This window comes from Drosophila willistoni (genome assembly GCF_018902025.1).
Source record: "Drosophila willistoni isolate 14030-0811.24 chromosome XL unlocalized genomic scaffold, UCI_dwil_1.1 Seg142, whole genome shotgun sequence".
Classification (NCBI taxonomy): Eukaryota; Metazoa; Arthropoda; class Insecta; order Diptera; family Drosophilidae; genus Drosophila; species Drosophila willistoni.
Window position 1 is genome coordinate 7,172,057 of NW_025814053.1, and position 13,607 is coordinate 7,185,663.

At 35.8% G+C, this 13,607-nt stretch overlaps 4 protein-coding genes across 5 annotated transcripts; 2 read left to right on the plus strand and 2 right to left on the minus strand.

The window, feature by feature from the left end:
* Positions 1-1,035: 1,035 nt before the first annotated feature.
* LOC6644571 (protein tilB) lies at positions 1,036-2,554 on the minus strand. Its single transcript, XM_002067399.4, has 4 exons — positions 2,474-2,554; positions 1,556-2,408; positions 1,267-1,470; positions 1,036-1,202 (listed from the first exon to the last, which is right to left on the minus strand). Exons 1-4 carry the CDS (start codon positions 2,481-2,483, stop codon positions 1,076-1,078), a joined length of 1,194 nt encoding a protein of 397 aa, XP_002067435.1. The 5' UTR covers positions 2,484-2,554; the 3' UTR covers positions 1,036-1,075.
* Positions 2,555-2,684: 130 nt separating this feature from the next.
* LOC6644570 (tRNA methyltransferase 10 homolog A) lies at positions 2,685-4,154 on the plus strand. Its single transcript, XM_002067398.4, has 2 exons — positions 2,685-3,472; positions 3,531-4,154. The coding sequence occupies exons 1-2, from the start codon at positions 2,713-2,715 to the stop codon at positions 3,761-3,763; spliced, it is 993 nt and encodes a 330-aa protein (XP_002067434.3). The 5' UTR covers positions 2,685-2,712; the 3' UTR covers positions 3,764-4,154.
* A 734-nt stretch (positions 4,155-4,888) lies between these two features.
* On the minus strand, positions 4,889-10,846 carry LOC6644569. Of its 2 annotated transcripts, XM_002067397.4 has the most exons (4): positions 10,700-10,846; positions 9,179-9,317; positions 5,816-6,120; positions 4,889-5,737 (listed from the first exon to the last, which is right to left on the minus strand). In XM_002067397.4, exons 2-4 carry the CDS (start codon positions 9,256-9,258, stop codon positions 4,986-4,988), a joined length of 1,137 nt encoding a protein of 378 aa, XP_002067433.1. In that variant the 5' UTR covers positions 9,259-9,317; positions 10,700-10,846; the 3' UTR covers positions 4,889-4,985. The 2 variants fall into 2 exon arrangements, with proteins under 2 accessions (XP_002067433.1, XP_046867638.1); XM_047011682.1 differs by lacking the exon at positions 9,179-9,317 and having other exon boundaries at positions 10,700-10,782.
* Positions 10,847-10,973: 127 nt separating this feature from the next.
* On the plus strand, positions 10,974-13,254 carry LOC6644568 (lipoamide acyltransferase component of branched-chain alpha-keto acid dehydrogenase complex, mitochondrial). The gene is made up of 5 exons (XM_023176928.2): positions 10,974-11,030; positions 11,093-11,204; positions 11,336-12,013; positions 12,071-12,469; positions 12,537-13,254. The coding sequence occupies exons 2-5, from the start codon at positions 11,124-11,126 to the stop codon at positions 12,768-12,770; spliced, it is 1,392 nt and encodes a 463-aa protein (XP_023032696.1). The 5' UTR covers positions 10,974-11,030; positions 11,093-11,123; the 3' UTR covers positions 12,771-13,254.
* Positions 13,255-13,607: the final 353 nt, after the last annotated feature.

Below are 13,607 nucleotides of genomic sequence, written 5' to 3' on the forward strand. Positions count from 1 at the left end.
TATTTGTGTGCTACCAGAGACTGATGCTTCTTAACTATATACTATAATATATGTATATGTAACGTATATGTGTGTTAACAAAATGTATGTAAATATATATATTTATGGTATATATGCAGATATATGTATGTTATGTATATATCTACAGGGAAGATCCTCCAATTAATGGTAGTGCACAAAAGAGCAACAAATCTCTTTTCCTCCCCCTCCTCCCTGAAAATGAATTTTTTATCGTAATTTATGGCAATGAAGACAAAACTTGATATATATATATATAAATAGAACTATCTCACATACATACAACATACAAACAAACAGATAAGTATATATATGAATATATATACCATTATAAATTGTAAATACAATTTAAATTAAATGAATTATCTCCTTTTTTCCTCCGCCCCTCCACCCAAAAAAAAAAAAAAGAAAAAAACGAACAACAATCGAAACAATGCAGCATTATAAGCACACAGACAAGACTTAGAGTCCAACATATATATATATATATATATATAGGGATGTGTTCATTATATATATCCTTGCAGATAATAAATATACATACATATAAAAAATATGAAATTTAGCCTATAACAACAATAAGGCGTAGTTTTTCTGAATAAACTCAGTCGAAAGGTCGATTTAAGTCAAGATATAGATTACAAAATTATGCCAGATATTAGTTATATCTATGGTAATAGCTTTTAAAACATTTATTATTGGAGTACATCAGGACATGGCACATATGGCAATTAACTGAACTGCAAGGATATAGAAACTTCGGTGAGTCGAAGTTGACATTTCGGTAAACAATTCTTTTTTTTTTTTACTTTTAAAATATGTTTTATTTTTGGTCTTTTGCTTAAACGGTTTCCATAGCAACAAATTCCATAATCTTGGGTTTTTGTTTTACAACTTTTTTTTCGTTATTTGATGAAAACACATCTACAAAAAAACGAAGAACTAAGAACAAATGCAAGCATAAGATGAGACAAAGAGAAGAGTAATGTATGTGAAGCAAACAAAATGCAGAAAAAGTATTTAAATAAACAATTTTTAAATAACTAACAATTAGAAATTATATTAAATCGGGCAAATCGGGCGGCAAACAAATGTTGCTTATATCAACCAGGCCAGTTAGTTTCTGTTGACCATTTTGTTTCTGTTCCATCTTCTGCTCCTCCTCCGGTTTCTTAGGTGCGGCTCTAGTATTGAGATAAATGTTGAATGAAATTTGTCAAGTTTTGTGCATTTCTTTTTTCAACTTACTTTTTTGGTTTAATAGCCAGCATTTCATTGGGCTTAACTTTTTTCAATACAATCAAAAGGTGTCCTGTCGTCTGGGAACGTTGTACGGTTGATTCATTAGGGATTATCTCTTCGCCATATGCTATCTGAAAGATTTTGCCCTTAACTGTGACACGAACATAATTTAATTCCACATCGACATCAATGAGAGAAGTATCTAAATATCTGCAGCATATAAGAAAATATCAATGTTATTTTAAAAGATTCGGAATACGTAGTCAGTTATGGATATGAAAATTGATATCCTTACTTGTAGACTTCCAATTCTAGCCGATATTCGGCAGGCTCATCTTGAAAATTAAATGGCAATTTGGCTTGATTCATATTATAGGGACGACCGCAGGGAGCAAATAGATTGACATTCCGTTTCTTTGGCGTCTTGGATGATTCTGATTTCGAATCATGTTTCTCCTTGCCCAATTTATGTTGGCGGGCAATTTCATTACGTATTTCTGGACAATGTTCACTTTTGGCATTCCAAAAGGCGCGTGTGCGTTCCTCATCATCTTCCATGTCAGCACATTCTTCGGCCAGCTTGGCCTGTTGATGGGCAACACGAATACGCTGCTCATCCCTTTCAATGGCATGATCGGCCTGACGCTGGACAATGATGCGACGATGGCGATTTAAGTAACGTTGGGCTTGCAGTCGTTCACTTGGTGTAATCTCAACGCAGTCAAGATTCTGGAGTTGCGGCAATGTGGCTATCACATAATCACGATAGTGCGGAAAGTCCACACAAGGATTACCAACTAGGAGTAGTTCGCGCAAATTGTAATTACCCCGCAGTGATTCCACACTTGTCAGTTCGCCAATGAAATTTAATGTGAGATCCAATTTGTTCAGGGATTCAAGACCATCCAGATTCTCGATACGTTCAATATTATTAATGGCCACATTAAGATATTCCAGGCGTTTCAGTTTATTCAAATTCTCCAAGCGAGCTATGAGATTGGACTGCAAGAGCAGGATCTTTAGTTCCCGGCACCAATTTTGTACATGTTCAATGCATGTGATGTCCTCCTGATGCAGCGACAATTCCTCCAGAGTACTAATAAGAAGTTCATTGTGTTCCGATTTTTTGCGAACCAAAGCTTCGGTGACTGGATACAGTTGGAGAACGCGTTACATTGGTATTTTATCGTGGTTTATTTGAAATTCTACTTACTGCGCACCATAACCGGTAATTTTCTATTATTGTATGTCAAATCGAAATCAAGTGCCAACTTTTATATTTACAAAAATCCGTATACGTTATTATTCTCGTTGCCATGACAGTTATTTAAATACGTTTATTATCGATGACAGCGATAGCTATCGATATAATCGGGTTTTTAATCTATCGGTAAAATTGACATCGCTAATCACGTTTGTATGAACAGCTGACTTTTTGTTTATTAGACCAGCATGGAGCAACCGGAAAAGCAGGAACAGGTGGAAATGGATCAGGAGCCAACAGAGCTTATCCTAAGCAACTGTCCTGGCACCACACCCGCCACACCGCTAAGTAAAAACCAATTGAAGAAACAAAAGAAACTGGTCGAATATGCGGCGCTTCGGAAATTACGGCGCCAAAAGGAACGTAATCAAAAGAAGCTAAAGCGCCAAGAGGCTAAAGCCTTGGGTTTGCCTCGCATTGGACCCAGTCGCAAAGAACTGAAACGTCGGAACAAACAAGAAGAGGAGGAATCTGAAGGAAAGCAGTCGCCTAAATTTCAGGTGGCCATCGATTTGGATTATGACGAACAGATGCAAGAACGTGATATAGCTAAATGTGTAAAACAATGCCTTAGGATTTACACCATAAATCGACGTAGTGCTCAACCAGGACGCTTACATTTCACAGGCATCAAGAGTAATGGCCAGATCCACAAGTGTTTTCAGCGAAATGATGGATGGGAGAATTGGCAGGTGGCTTATCATTTCGATTGCACCCATTTGGATGCATTCGAGAAAGACAAAATGATCTATCTAACCTGCGAATCGGATACAGTGTTGGATCAATTGAATCCGGAATATATCTATGTGATCGGTGGCCTGGTCGATCATAATCATTTCAAGGGTTTGTGTCACAAACGAGCCATCGAGGCTGGTCTTAAAACTGCCCGTTTGCCCCTAAGCGAGCATGTGGATATGAAGACGCGATCCGTGTTGAGTACCTATCATGGTAAGTTCGAAATAAGAAGAACTCTAAGGATAGAATAATGCTTCCATTTTGCTCCTAGTGTTTGAACTGCTATCCCGTGTATTATCGGGTGAGGGTTGGACCGAAGCAATATTGGCCACCATTCCCATGCGCAAAGGTGCCAAGGCTAAATCAGTCAGCAATAACGAATCCCATGAAGATAATGCTCAACAGACAAAGGAAGACGAAGAGGATGAGGCACAGGATGCAGAGCAAAATGATGAGGAGCTAGATGACAAGAAAGAGGAGGAGGAAAGGCCATCCACTTTATAGTGCCCAGACATTATTCATATTTCTTCCTTTTTTATTATTATTTCTTTTCCTTTTTCTCCTCGCGTTCGCATTTCATAAATCACATTTAGTTTTCTTTTGCAAATTAAATGATAACTTAAAATATAGTTATATAAAGCAAATTAAAAAAAAAAAACAATATAATATTTATCATAGAGGATTTCTTGTTCCCCGGATTATTGGCTTCGCTTCTCTCAACGTGCTTTATATTTAGTTTCTTTTGCCATTTTTCATATTTATTATAATTATTCTTCCTTATTTTTTTTTGTTTTTGTGCACGTTTTCTTTTATGGCAATTTTGGTGTAGTTATGATTTGGGTTCGGATTAAGTAGCTCTCGATACTATATATATATATATATATATATATATTGTATTGTGTTTATATATGTATATGTAGTCGTGTGTGTGTGTGTGTATGTGCTTTTAATTTGCAACAAAACAAAAAAGGAGCATCTCTCTCTATATATGTATATATGTATGTAGATATATTTGCTTTTTTTTCATATTTTCTTTGTTTTTAGTAACTAAACCGCTGCTCCAAGAAAACAAAACCGTGACATTATGAATACATTTTGGATTAACATAATAAAAAAGTAATTATTAAATATAGGAAAATAATAATATACAAATCAAAGAGAATTATTGTATAAAATAATAATAATAAAAAAAGAAACCAATAACTAACGACGGCAAGCCGAAGTATTTTGTATACCCTTGCAGCAGTTTTTTACTTTTTGTAATGATTTTCTTTAAAAATTTATAATTAATCGATTTTGATTTTGATTAATTTCTTTGACCCACCATAACAAAATAGATAGACAGACCTAAGTAGATGAGGCTATAACTTATTAGCATTTCCGCAAAGGTATATATATCGTATATATCTAAATGATAATTAAATAGAATTTTAGTTTAAGTATGCTTAAAATTTTAAGTGTGACGATAAGAGCAACAATTTAGAGTCCAGCTATGCAAAATTGTTGATCAACTGATCGATCGGCTGTTGCACACACACATACGTACATATGTATGTATGTACATGCTTGTCGGGATTATGCAAATTACTTTTTACTTTTGTTTTGTTTGTCTATATGAATATTTTGTGTGTGTGTATATATATATATATATATATATGTATATATATATATGTATATATGTCTGCTTGGAAATCACCTTGGCTGCAGCAAAACTGTCTTGGCCTTTCTACTTGAAATCATCTGTTTCAAGTATCTCAAAATCACTTTCATCGGATGAATCCAAGGCAGTTACCAGACGCCGTTTCACTGCATCCGCCTGAGCATCACTAGTTGGTTGGCTGGTGGCGGAGGAGGAGGAGGTCGCATTAGCGACTGCAGCGGCTGCTCCCCATTGCACCAAATTATTAACCAGACTGGGCAATAAAGCCTGAGCCTGGGCAACCAGCTCATTGGGATGGCTGGAAACGGAGGTGGTGGTGCTGGCGGAGGCAGAGGTGAGTTGTGGCAATTTCGATCCACCCGCATCGACGGTTGTGTGATCTGGAAATTGTAGTCCCTTGGACAGACACTCCTCCGAGGACGATGACGACGAGGTGGTCGATAACGATGAATCGCGCTTAAAGTGTCCTTTACGAAAATCCATAGTTGCTTTATCGTTATTCAATTTATCCGATGAATTTGTCGTCGTTGTCGTTTTTGCCTTATGCTTGGCCAATGGCGACAGTTCATCGTCCTCATCTGTGGAGTGCTCATCGATTTCGGGTATAACATCGGGTATAAGCAATTCGGAGGGTATATCATCGCTACGTTCATCATCATCATCATCATCGCCATCACCTTCGATGGGTGAACTGATTGTTGCCACATCGCTAGCGCGTTCCAAGACAAATAAATTCGATTCATTTACATCGGGCAGGAATTCATCTTCGACTTCAGTTTCTAGATTATTGTATGTCAATTTCTCTGACCATTGGAAATCTAATAAAAATAGAATAGAAAACAAAAACCAATTAAAAAGCCATTCAAAGAGAGAGAGAGAAAGTGAGTGAAACTTACCCTTCTGCTCGATTTGCAACAATTTGAAATTGTATTTAGTTGAGATTAAGGCGGATAATAGCAATATGGTTAGCACCAATGTTGAGCCCGATATCAAGTGTCCCAGTATGGCCAAACTGGCCAAGCAGCCGCTGCTAGCCAAACAGAACATGCTGGGTGATTTGAGTCGCCAACTTTCGGCACGTTGTAGCCAAAATTCGAATTTCTTTCTCAACTCGGGTGTTGGAACAATACGAAAATTGCAACGGGTCCAATATAACCAATAGCTAAATAGTCCCAAAAATAATACACCAAGTGGACGTACCCTGTGAATAATGTATGAATTGTGAACGATATATAGAATTAAAGTTAAAGAAGAGTTTAAGAGAAAGTGTACAGGAGATGATATTAACCTCTGATCTGAACAAAGACACAACTCAATGGCAACTGCACAAACTTTAAGAGTCCCAAAATATCAAATATCAACAACGATTAGGGCGATATAATTAATAACTTGTGGTTTTTTTGTTTTTCAAAAAAAAAAAAAAAAAAAAACAAAACAAGTTCTAACAACAGGAAGCAACCAACCGACCAACCAACCAACATTCTCATCATCGACATCATCATCATGTTCATCTTAGCATCGGGTTCATAGAAAAATCTGGTTAAACCTGGTCCAACGCGCGGCTATCGAGAGCAACATTATGTACATATATGTGTGTTTTTGACTATTGTGGATTATCACCATCACATTCCGGCCAGCTGACGGAGGAGGCAACTAATCAACCCCCCCGCCCACTATACACCACCCATCATCATGTCATACGGACTCTTACGAATGTCTATATACTCCTCACTTGACGTGATGATCATCATCTGATAATTGTTTTGTTTTACCAATACTTGGATAAATTAAATAGAACACATATATATATGTGGAAACTATCAACAAATGATAATCTTATCATATGACTAACAATATATTCTCTCCTCTAGTGTTAAACAAAGAAAAGCTTTCAAAATTAAATACAAAAAACACTTTTAAGTACTTTTAAATAGTTACAAAGTTGCTTTAAGTATTTTTTTTTATATATTTCCTTTATTTCCATTTGACATGGTATATAAAATTGAATTGATAACTAAATCACTAACATTTATATCATTCGATTTTTTGGCAAGTGTATCAAAGTTGCTTGTTGCTTGTTTTTTGTTTGAACAATAAAATGCTAAAGACTTATTTTCATACCCTATAAGTTAGTAAAACAAACTATGGTACATAGATTGTGCGAAAAGGTATTAAACAAAATGAATTTTGTTTTCATTTCGTTATGGTAAAAGTATTTAACCTTCCGCATTAGTCATATATGTACAATTTGTTATGCTTGTATAAAGTAAACTCTTCAAAACGGGTTCGTTTTCATTTCAAAGAAAAAAGTATCTAATCTATTAGGAAGTTGTGTGTATATAAAAATACAATGTATACACTGCATTTCTTATCGTTTTCTGTTATCAGGCGTATGTATGACGTAGACTAGAGATGTTTATAACACGAATATAATGATTTCAAGTATGATTTTTACTGATTAGGAGACAAAATAATTTACACAATATACCTAAATATGTATAACAAATATACAAACATGCAAAAAAAAAACAGATAAATTGAGCCTTAGGTCTTTCTATCAATAAATTTGCCACCACATTGTTTTCAATACACATTCCAATGAATTGCGGGGGAGTCCCCTAAATTCATATTTTTCCACTACGTGCCTGAATGAAAGTGGTTTCAATTTATGCCAACTTATAGTTACTTGTGAAATTGAGAATACATTCTAAATTAAAGACTTTTAATTTAGTAAAAACAAAATATATTTTTTGTATATTATGTATATTTATGGTTAGAACTTATATTTTCCCTTTGCTTTCGTTTCTTAATTAATTTGATCGCTTGGTACGCATTGAAATCTTTAACTTTTTAGTCATATTAAAAATATGTCAATTTCACGGAAAAAGACTTGAGTATAGTATATCAAAGTATTTTTTCGGGTTTTATATTTAATAGATTGATACTATGTACTATGTATCTCTCTTTTTATCTGATTGCTGTCATGTATAGGGCATCTAAAAGTCGAATCATTCTACGAGTTTTTTTTTCAACTTGTTTTTGGTTATTGTTTTGCTTTTGGTGTTTTCGTTTCGTTTTTTCAACTGTCTACTTAATTATCTCACTTCTCTATACGTAGTTGTATTAGAATGTTTGCCTTTCGCGACTAATTCGCACTTTGCTTTTGGCAAGCGAAACAAGGCGTTAAAAGAGACAACAACAACAACAACAACAGAAACATAGATGGATGATAAAGAGTGAAACGAAATACATACATATAGAGATTTGCAAATAAACTAGATACGGAAGTCAATGTTACAAATGTACATGAATATGTATGTATGTATATATAGGCATGTTAAGATGTATATATGTATATAGTATAATATATAAAGGCAGTTAAAAACTGCATATGCGTGCAAATTATTCTTTTTATTTGATTTTTGTTGCTGTTGTTGTTGTTGTTGTCGTTTTGGTTAATTGCGACGCTCTCTCTGATCCGGCCAAGTGAATGGCCAAAACAACTGACGACGACGACTCTGAGGGAGGGGGCGGGGCGGTGTAGAACCCACACATGGAATGACATTTTTACACTTTTATATGTATTTTTGTATTTAAAAAGTAGAGCGAGCCAAATTTAAGGTGGAAGCACGTACACGAATTTACAGTAATATTTGACTATGATGAACTACCTTTACAATTGATTGAAAGATGTACTATATAATGGCTTGATCAAAAGTTAACTTTATTTATCAAAATAATCCAAAGATTATTGATTAATAGTTTTGAGTTTGCTTAAACATATTCATCATATCGAGTGCCTAATGCACTGTAAAAAGAGAATTTTACATGCACACCCAAATACATACATACATATAGACACATATAAATCTCTCTCTATATATATTTGTAGATACATATATATTCTTAAAATAAAGCATTGCAACTTTTGGCTATCCACGCTGCGCTGAACGACTTGAATTTTTTGTTTTTTCCTGTGTTCCCATCCAAGTCACAACGAAAAGGAAGTGGATGAAGAAATACAAAAATTGCTAACCCAAAAAAAAAAAAAAGAGATACACTATGAAACAAAAAATATAGGTATAGATGGATTTGTCATCCCTATTTGGATCAGAGGGTATTCTCGATTTGTTTTTCTCTTTGTCTGTTTTTGCTTTTGCGAAATGGGTTTGACCCAATTTTAAAGACATTTTATGACATTCTATAAATGTATATACATACATATATATATATATATATATAATTTATGAGGTACTTACCAGGCCATTAGCAGCACTGTGGTCAAAGCGGCCAAACTACAGTGAAGAGTTGACCGCGAGGGTCGCGGAATTGCAAACATTTTTATCACTGTGTATTTTTGCCCTTTTCTTTTTTAATTTCACAATTCCCGCTGCTTTGCTATGAAGACAGAGATAAACAGAGAACGGAGAGCGTAAGATATAAAAGATACCGTTAAGACAGGTTGTTTCTACTACTACTAAATGCATTCGATCGATCGATCAGCTGTTGCGCATGGTCAAAAGTTTTAAGATATCTAACTGTGAAGTGAATATAAAAATTGGCGTATATAGAATCTGATTCCAATTTATCCCTCTGGTGATGTTGTTGATCTGTTGCTGGTGCTGCTGCGTAGAAATGAATTATGGCATTTTACCAAAATAAATTGAAAATGCCAAAGAAAAACAACGTTTTTGTTTTGTTCACACAGAAATCCATATTTTTGAGGGCCTGTCGCACATACACACATATCCATACATATATATTTTCATACATATGTACATATGTATATATGTATGTAGATACATACACAGTGGGTCCATTGCACATTAATGGTATAAATGTCGTCTTTAACAATAACAATTTAAAAAAAAAAACAAAGAAAAAGAAAACTGCGTTTAAAATTTTATTGCGACTTCTCTTTGGTTTTTGCCATTGAAGGACTCTGCACAATTTTGTTGTTGTTTTTTGTCGCTTTAGTGCCGCACAGTGGGCAGCAGTTATCTATTATTTGTATACACAATTATTGTAGTTGTTTTTAATAGATTTAAACATAGCAAGTGGGTAGAACTTTGAGCTGAGATTTGCTTGTAAAAGATAAAGCAAATATCATGTAAAAAAAATACTAATCATGTTGTAATTGAAAAGTTAGTTTCGTAGACAAATGAAATCAAACAAAATGGGCCCAATGTGCGCCGGCACTAAGAATACCCCGCTGAGGGCGAATGAGCGAGAACATGTGACAGCGCGGGCGCAAGAGAGTGAGTCAATTGAGAGACAGTTGAAAAAAGCTCACGCAGGGCTTACAAAGAAGTTGCGATAATAACAAATACAAAAACTAAAAAAAAAACAAAAAAAAAGGCAAAGTTGTTTGGCCTTCGATGTCTTTTCAATTGCGTCGCAGAATATATATACACACACACACACACATGTAACACATATGTACATGTGTTGGCATTAAGTTGTATTTTGTTGTATTTTTGTTAAATAAAGTAATTAAAAGCATTATAAAACGTTCGGTGCGGGGGGCCTAGCGGCGGGGCCCTTAAGTTGCTGCCTTTGCTATTTACTATCTCTCTCACTTGCTTAAGCACTGCACTTTAATTGTTTTCATTAAAGTTTTTCCCTTTTTTTTGTGTTTTTGCAAAAACAAAAATCAGGAGACCTATGACAAGCCGTATATATACATATGTTAAGAACGCAGTTTTAAAGCACCCCCGTCAACAAACAAGACAATGCGCCAGACAAACAGGTACAAGTACCACCACCACTTATCAAATTACTTTTTGCCGACTATAGTTGACCAATTCTTATTTTTCGCAATTTTTCTTGTGCACTTTTCTCCGCACTCCGACAACGGTAAATTATTTATTTATTTTGAACAACCGTCGATCGCGCACAATTTTATTTACGTTTCCCCAGTCTAGTGTTGGGAAATCCACCAATGACACTGGTAGGGTGCGATATACCGATAGTTTTTTCATCACTATTATCGAATGGAACCACCGTCGACTATCGACTATTTTATCGGTGCCGCCAAATTCGAACTATCGATGTCGATGTTGTCTATACGTAGCCCTGGCACTGATCAGCTGTTGTTTAGCATTTCATAAGGTATCCACATGATTGGCCACCATGATCGAGAATAATTAATTATATACAATATTATCTTTTAGATCGATTCCAATTCTAAGGCATATTCTATTAATGGCGGCACATTTGCTAAGGAATAGCGCCAAATCTTGGCTGCTAAACAGCTGCAGGCAATCCCTTATCAGGCAACAACAGGTAGGCTATGTTTTGCCAGGGAGGGAATATTTCTGTTATGCAATCATCTACTTTGCGTGTATGGGATAGAGCGAGAGGGCATGAGAGGAGGATCGTTTTCAGTTAATTTAGTGAAATTTGAACTCTTCCAGCTCAAGCGTTGGCTCCATTTGACGCCCTGTCTGGACAAGAATGTCTCCTTCAATCTTAGTGACATTGGTGAGGGCATCCGCGAGGTAACTGTCAAGGAATGGTTTGTCAAGGTTGGCGATACAGTGGAACAATTCGACAATTTGTGCGAAGTTCAATCGGACAAGGCTTCGGTGACGATCACCAGTCGTTATGATGGTACGATAACTAAGATCCATCATAAAATTGATGAGATTGCTTTGGTGGGCAAACCCCTAGTGGATTTTGATGTCAAAGACGATGAGGATGGTGACGATTCGTCATCGGATGGTAGCTCCAGTTCTGGCTCCTCCTCATCATCATCATCATCTACATCGTCTGGCGATGTAGAGGAATCTACTGCTCCTGTTTCTGAGGGTCGTGTTATTATACCAGCCACTCCCTCTGTACGGCGTCTGGCCAAAGAACACAAACTGGATTTATCTCAAGTGCCAGCGACCGGTAAAAATGGACGTGTTCTGAAAGGTGACATTTTGGAATATTTGGGTGAAGTTCCAAAGGGTACAAATGTTCCACATCCCACCATTTCCAATAAAACGGAAAAATCTGTTGCTTCACCCGTTTCTGCGCCACCTGCCGATCGTGTTGAAGCGCTTAAAGGTGTGCGCAAGGCTATGTTGAAATCCATGTCCGAATCATTGGTGAGTTAGTCAATTTGCAGTTTCAGTTAATCGCTCAATAATTTCTTTCTTCCACAGAAAATTCCTCATTTTGCCTATAGCGACGAGATCGACATGACAAATTTGGTGCAATTCCGTAACCAACTGCAGGCAGCAGCCAAAGAGAATGGTGTACCCAAACTTACGTTTATGCCATTTTGCATAAAGGCAGCAAGCATTGCCTTGTCCAAATTTCCCATTGTCAATAGCTCCCTGGATTTGGGCAATGAATCGATCATCTACAAGGGTGCTCACAATATAAGCGTGGCTATTGATACACCGCAGGGTCTTGTGGTGCCCAACATAAAGAATTGCCAAGCCAAGAGCGTTATTGAGATAGCCAGGGACTTGAACACACTTGTGGAACGTGGACGAACTGGCAGTTTAACGCCCAAAGATTTTGCCGATGGCACTTTCTCCTTATCGAACATTGGCGTTGTAAGTTGATAAAGGAATAATATTTGCATTTGCTCTTTGAGTATATTAATTTGTTTTATTTTTGCAGGTCGGCGGAACCTATACCCATCCATGCATTATGGCACCTCAGGTGGCAATTGGAGCCATGGGCAGAACAAAAGCGGTACCACGATTCAATGACAAGGATGAGATTGTTAAGGCTCATATCATGAGTGTTAGCTGGTCGGCCGATCATCGTGTCATCGATGGTGTTACCATGGCTAGCTTCTCAAACGTATGGAAGCAACATCTCGAGCAGCCTGCATTATTTTTGTTGCAATAGGCTTTGAGATGAGATAATCAACCATAATACGATCAGCAAAGATCAGACCATAACGGAACGGAAAAGGCTGTTTTTCAGTTGCATTTATTTACCAAGGAAAATAGAAAACAAGAAGCTAAATATTTCGAAAATTGCAACCATGCGTGGTCTCAATTCTACCAGATTGTGCATTTATAGGAGATAGTCCCTTTGAGGGGCTGCTCGATAGCTTTAAGCTCACTTTTATCTCTTCTTATTTTAGGACTCGCATGGTTGCAAACGCTTTACTAATTGCATTTCAATTGTTAGTTGCCTAAGCTCAGATGCTTTTATCTTACAGTCCAACTGTACTATATATATATATATATATATATATATATATACATATATCTATATACATACATATGTGTGTGAGTGTCTTTTTTAAAGAACTAAATGTTTGTGTCTTGAAATTTTTTTGTTTTGTTTTATATATTTTTTTAAATAAATATCCCATTAATGGTTATATGTAATTAGAGGAAACAAAATTGTTTTACTTTTAATATTTCCAATTTCCTGCACACTGTTAATTAATTCTTTACAAAGTCTGTAAATGAAATTAACTTATTTAAAGTGCACTCATTTCTCTTCTTGTTTTTTTTTTTGCCACAATTTATAGTGCAAACAAAAGTGCCTTTTATAAGTGCTTTTTATATATTTTGTTGTTGTTGTTTGGCTTGTCAACCTTTTAGCAAAATATTGACAAGTTTGTAATTGAATTGAATTCATATTCATATTCTTGTAGTTTTTTTTGTTTTTACTGTTGTTTATTAATTTAATTTCAACGTCCATTTAGCCAGAAACATCAACGCAACACCA

What these genes read in the sequence shown, in the direction of transcription:
- LOC6644568 (XM_023176928.2), top strand. Translation starts at nt 11,124, where the DNA reads ATGGCGGCACATTTGCTAAGGAATAGCGCCAAATCTTGGCTGCTAAAC. An exon ending in CCCTTATCAGGCAACAACAG is followed by an intron (nt 11,205 to 11,335) that starts GTAGGCTATGTT and finishes GAACTCTTCCAG; the next exon opens with CTCAAGCGTTGGCTCCATTT. An exon ending in CCTTATCGAACATTGGCGTT is followed by an intron (nt 12,470 to 12,536) that starts GTAAGTTGATAA and finishes TTATTTTTGCAG; the next exon opens with GTCGGCGGAACCTATACCCA.
- LOC6644570 (XM_002067398.4), top strand. Translation starts at nt 2,713, where the DNA reads ATGGAGCAACCGGAAAAGCAGGAACAGGTGGAAATGGATCAGGAGCCA. An exon ending in CGTGTTGAGTACCTATCATG is followed by an intron (nt 3,473 to 3,530) that starts GTAAGTTCGAAA and finishes TTTTGCTCCTAG; the next exon opens with TGTTTGAACTGCTATCCCGT.
- LOC6644569 (XM_002067397.4), bottom strand. Translation starts at nt 9,258, where the DNA reads ATGTTTGCAATTCCGCGACCCTCGCGGTCAACTCTTCACTGTAGTTTG. An exon ending in ACAGTGCTGCTAATGGCCTG is followed by an intron (nt 6,121 to 9,178) that starts GTAAGTACCTCA and finishes CATTATTCACAG; the next exon opens with GGTACGTCCACTTGGTGTAT. An exon ending in GTTGCAAATCGAGCAGAAGG is followed by an intron (nt 5,738 to 5,815) that starts GTAAGTTTCACT and finishes TATTTTTATTAG; the next exon opens with ATTTCCAATGGTCAGAGAAA.
- LOC6644571 (XM_002067399.4), bottom strand. An exon ending in CTAGAATTGGAAGTCTACAA is followed by an intron (nt 1,471 to 1,555) that starts GTAAGGATATCA and finishes TATATGCTGCAG; the next exon opens with ATATTTAGATACTTCTCTCA. An exon ending in CTGGCTATTAAACCAAAAAA is followed by an intron (nt 1,203 to 1,266) that starts GTAAGTTGAAAA and finishes TCTCAATACTAG; the next exon opens with AGCCGCACCTAAGAAACCGG.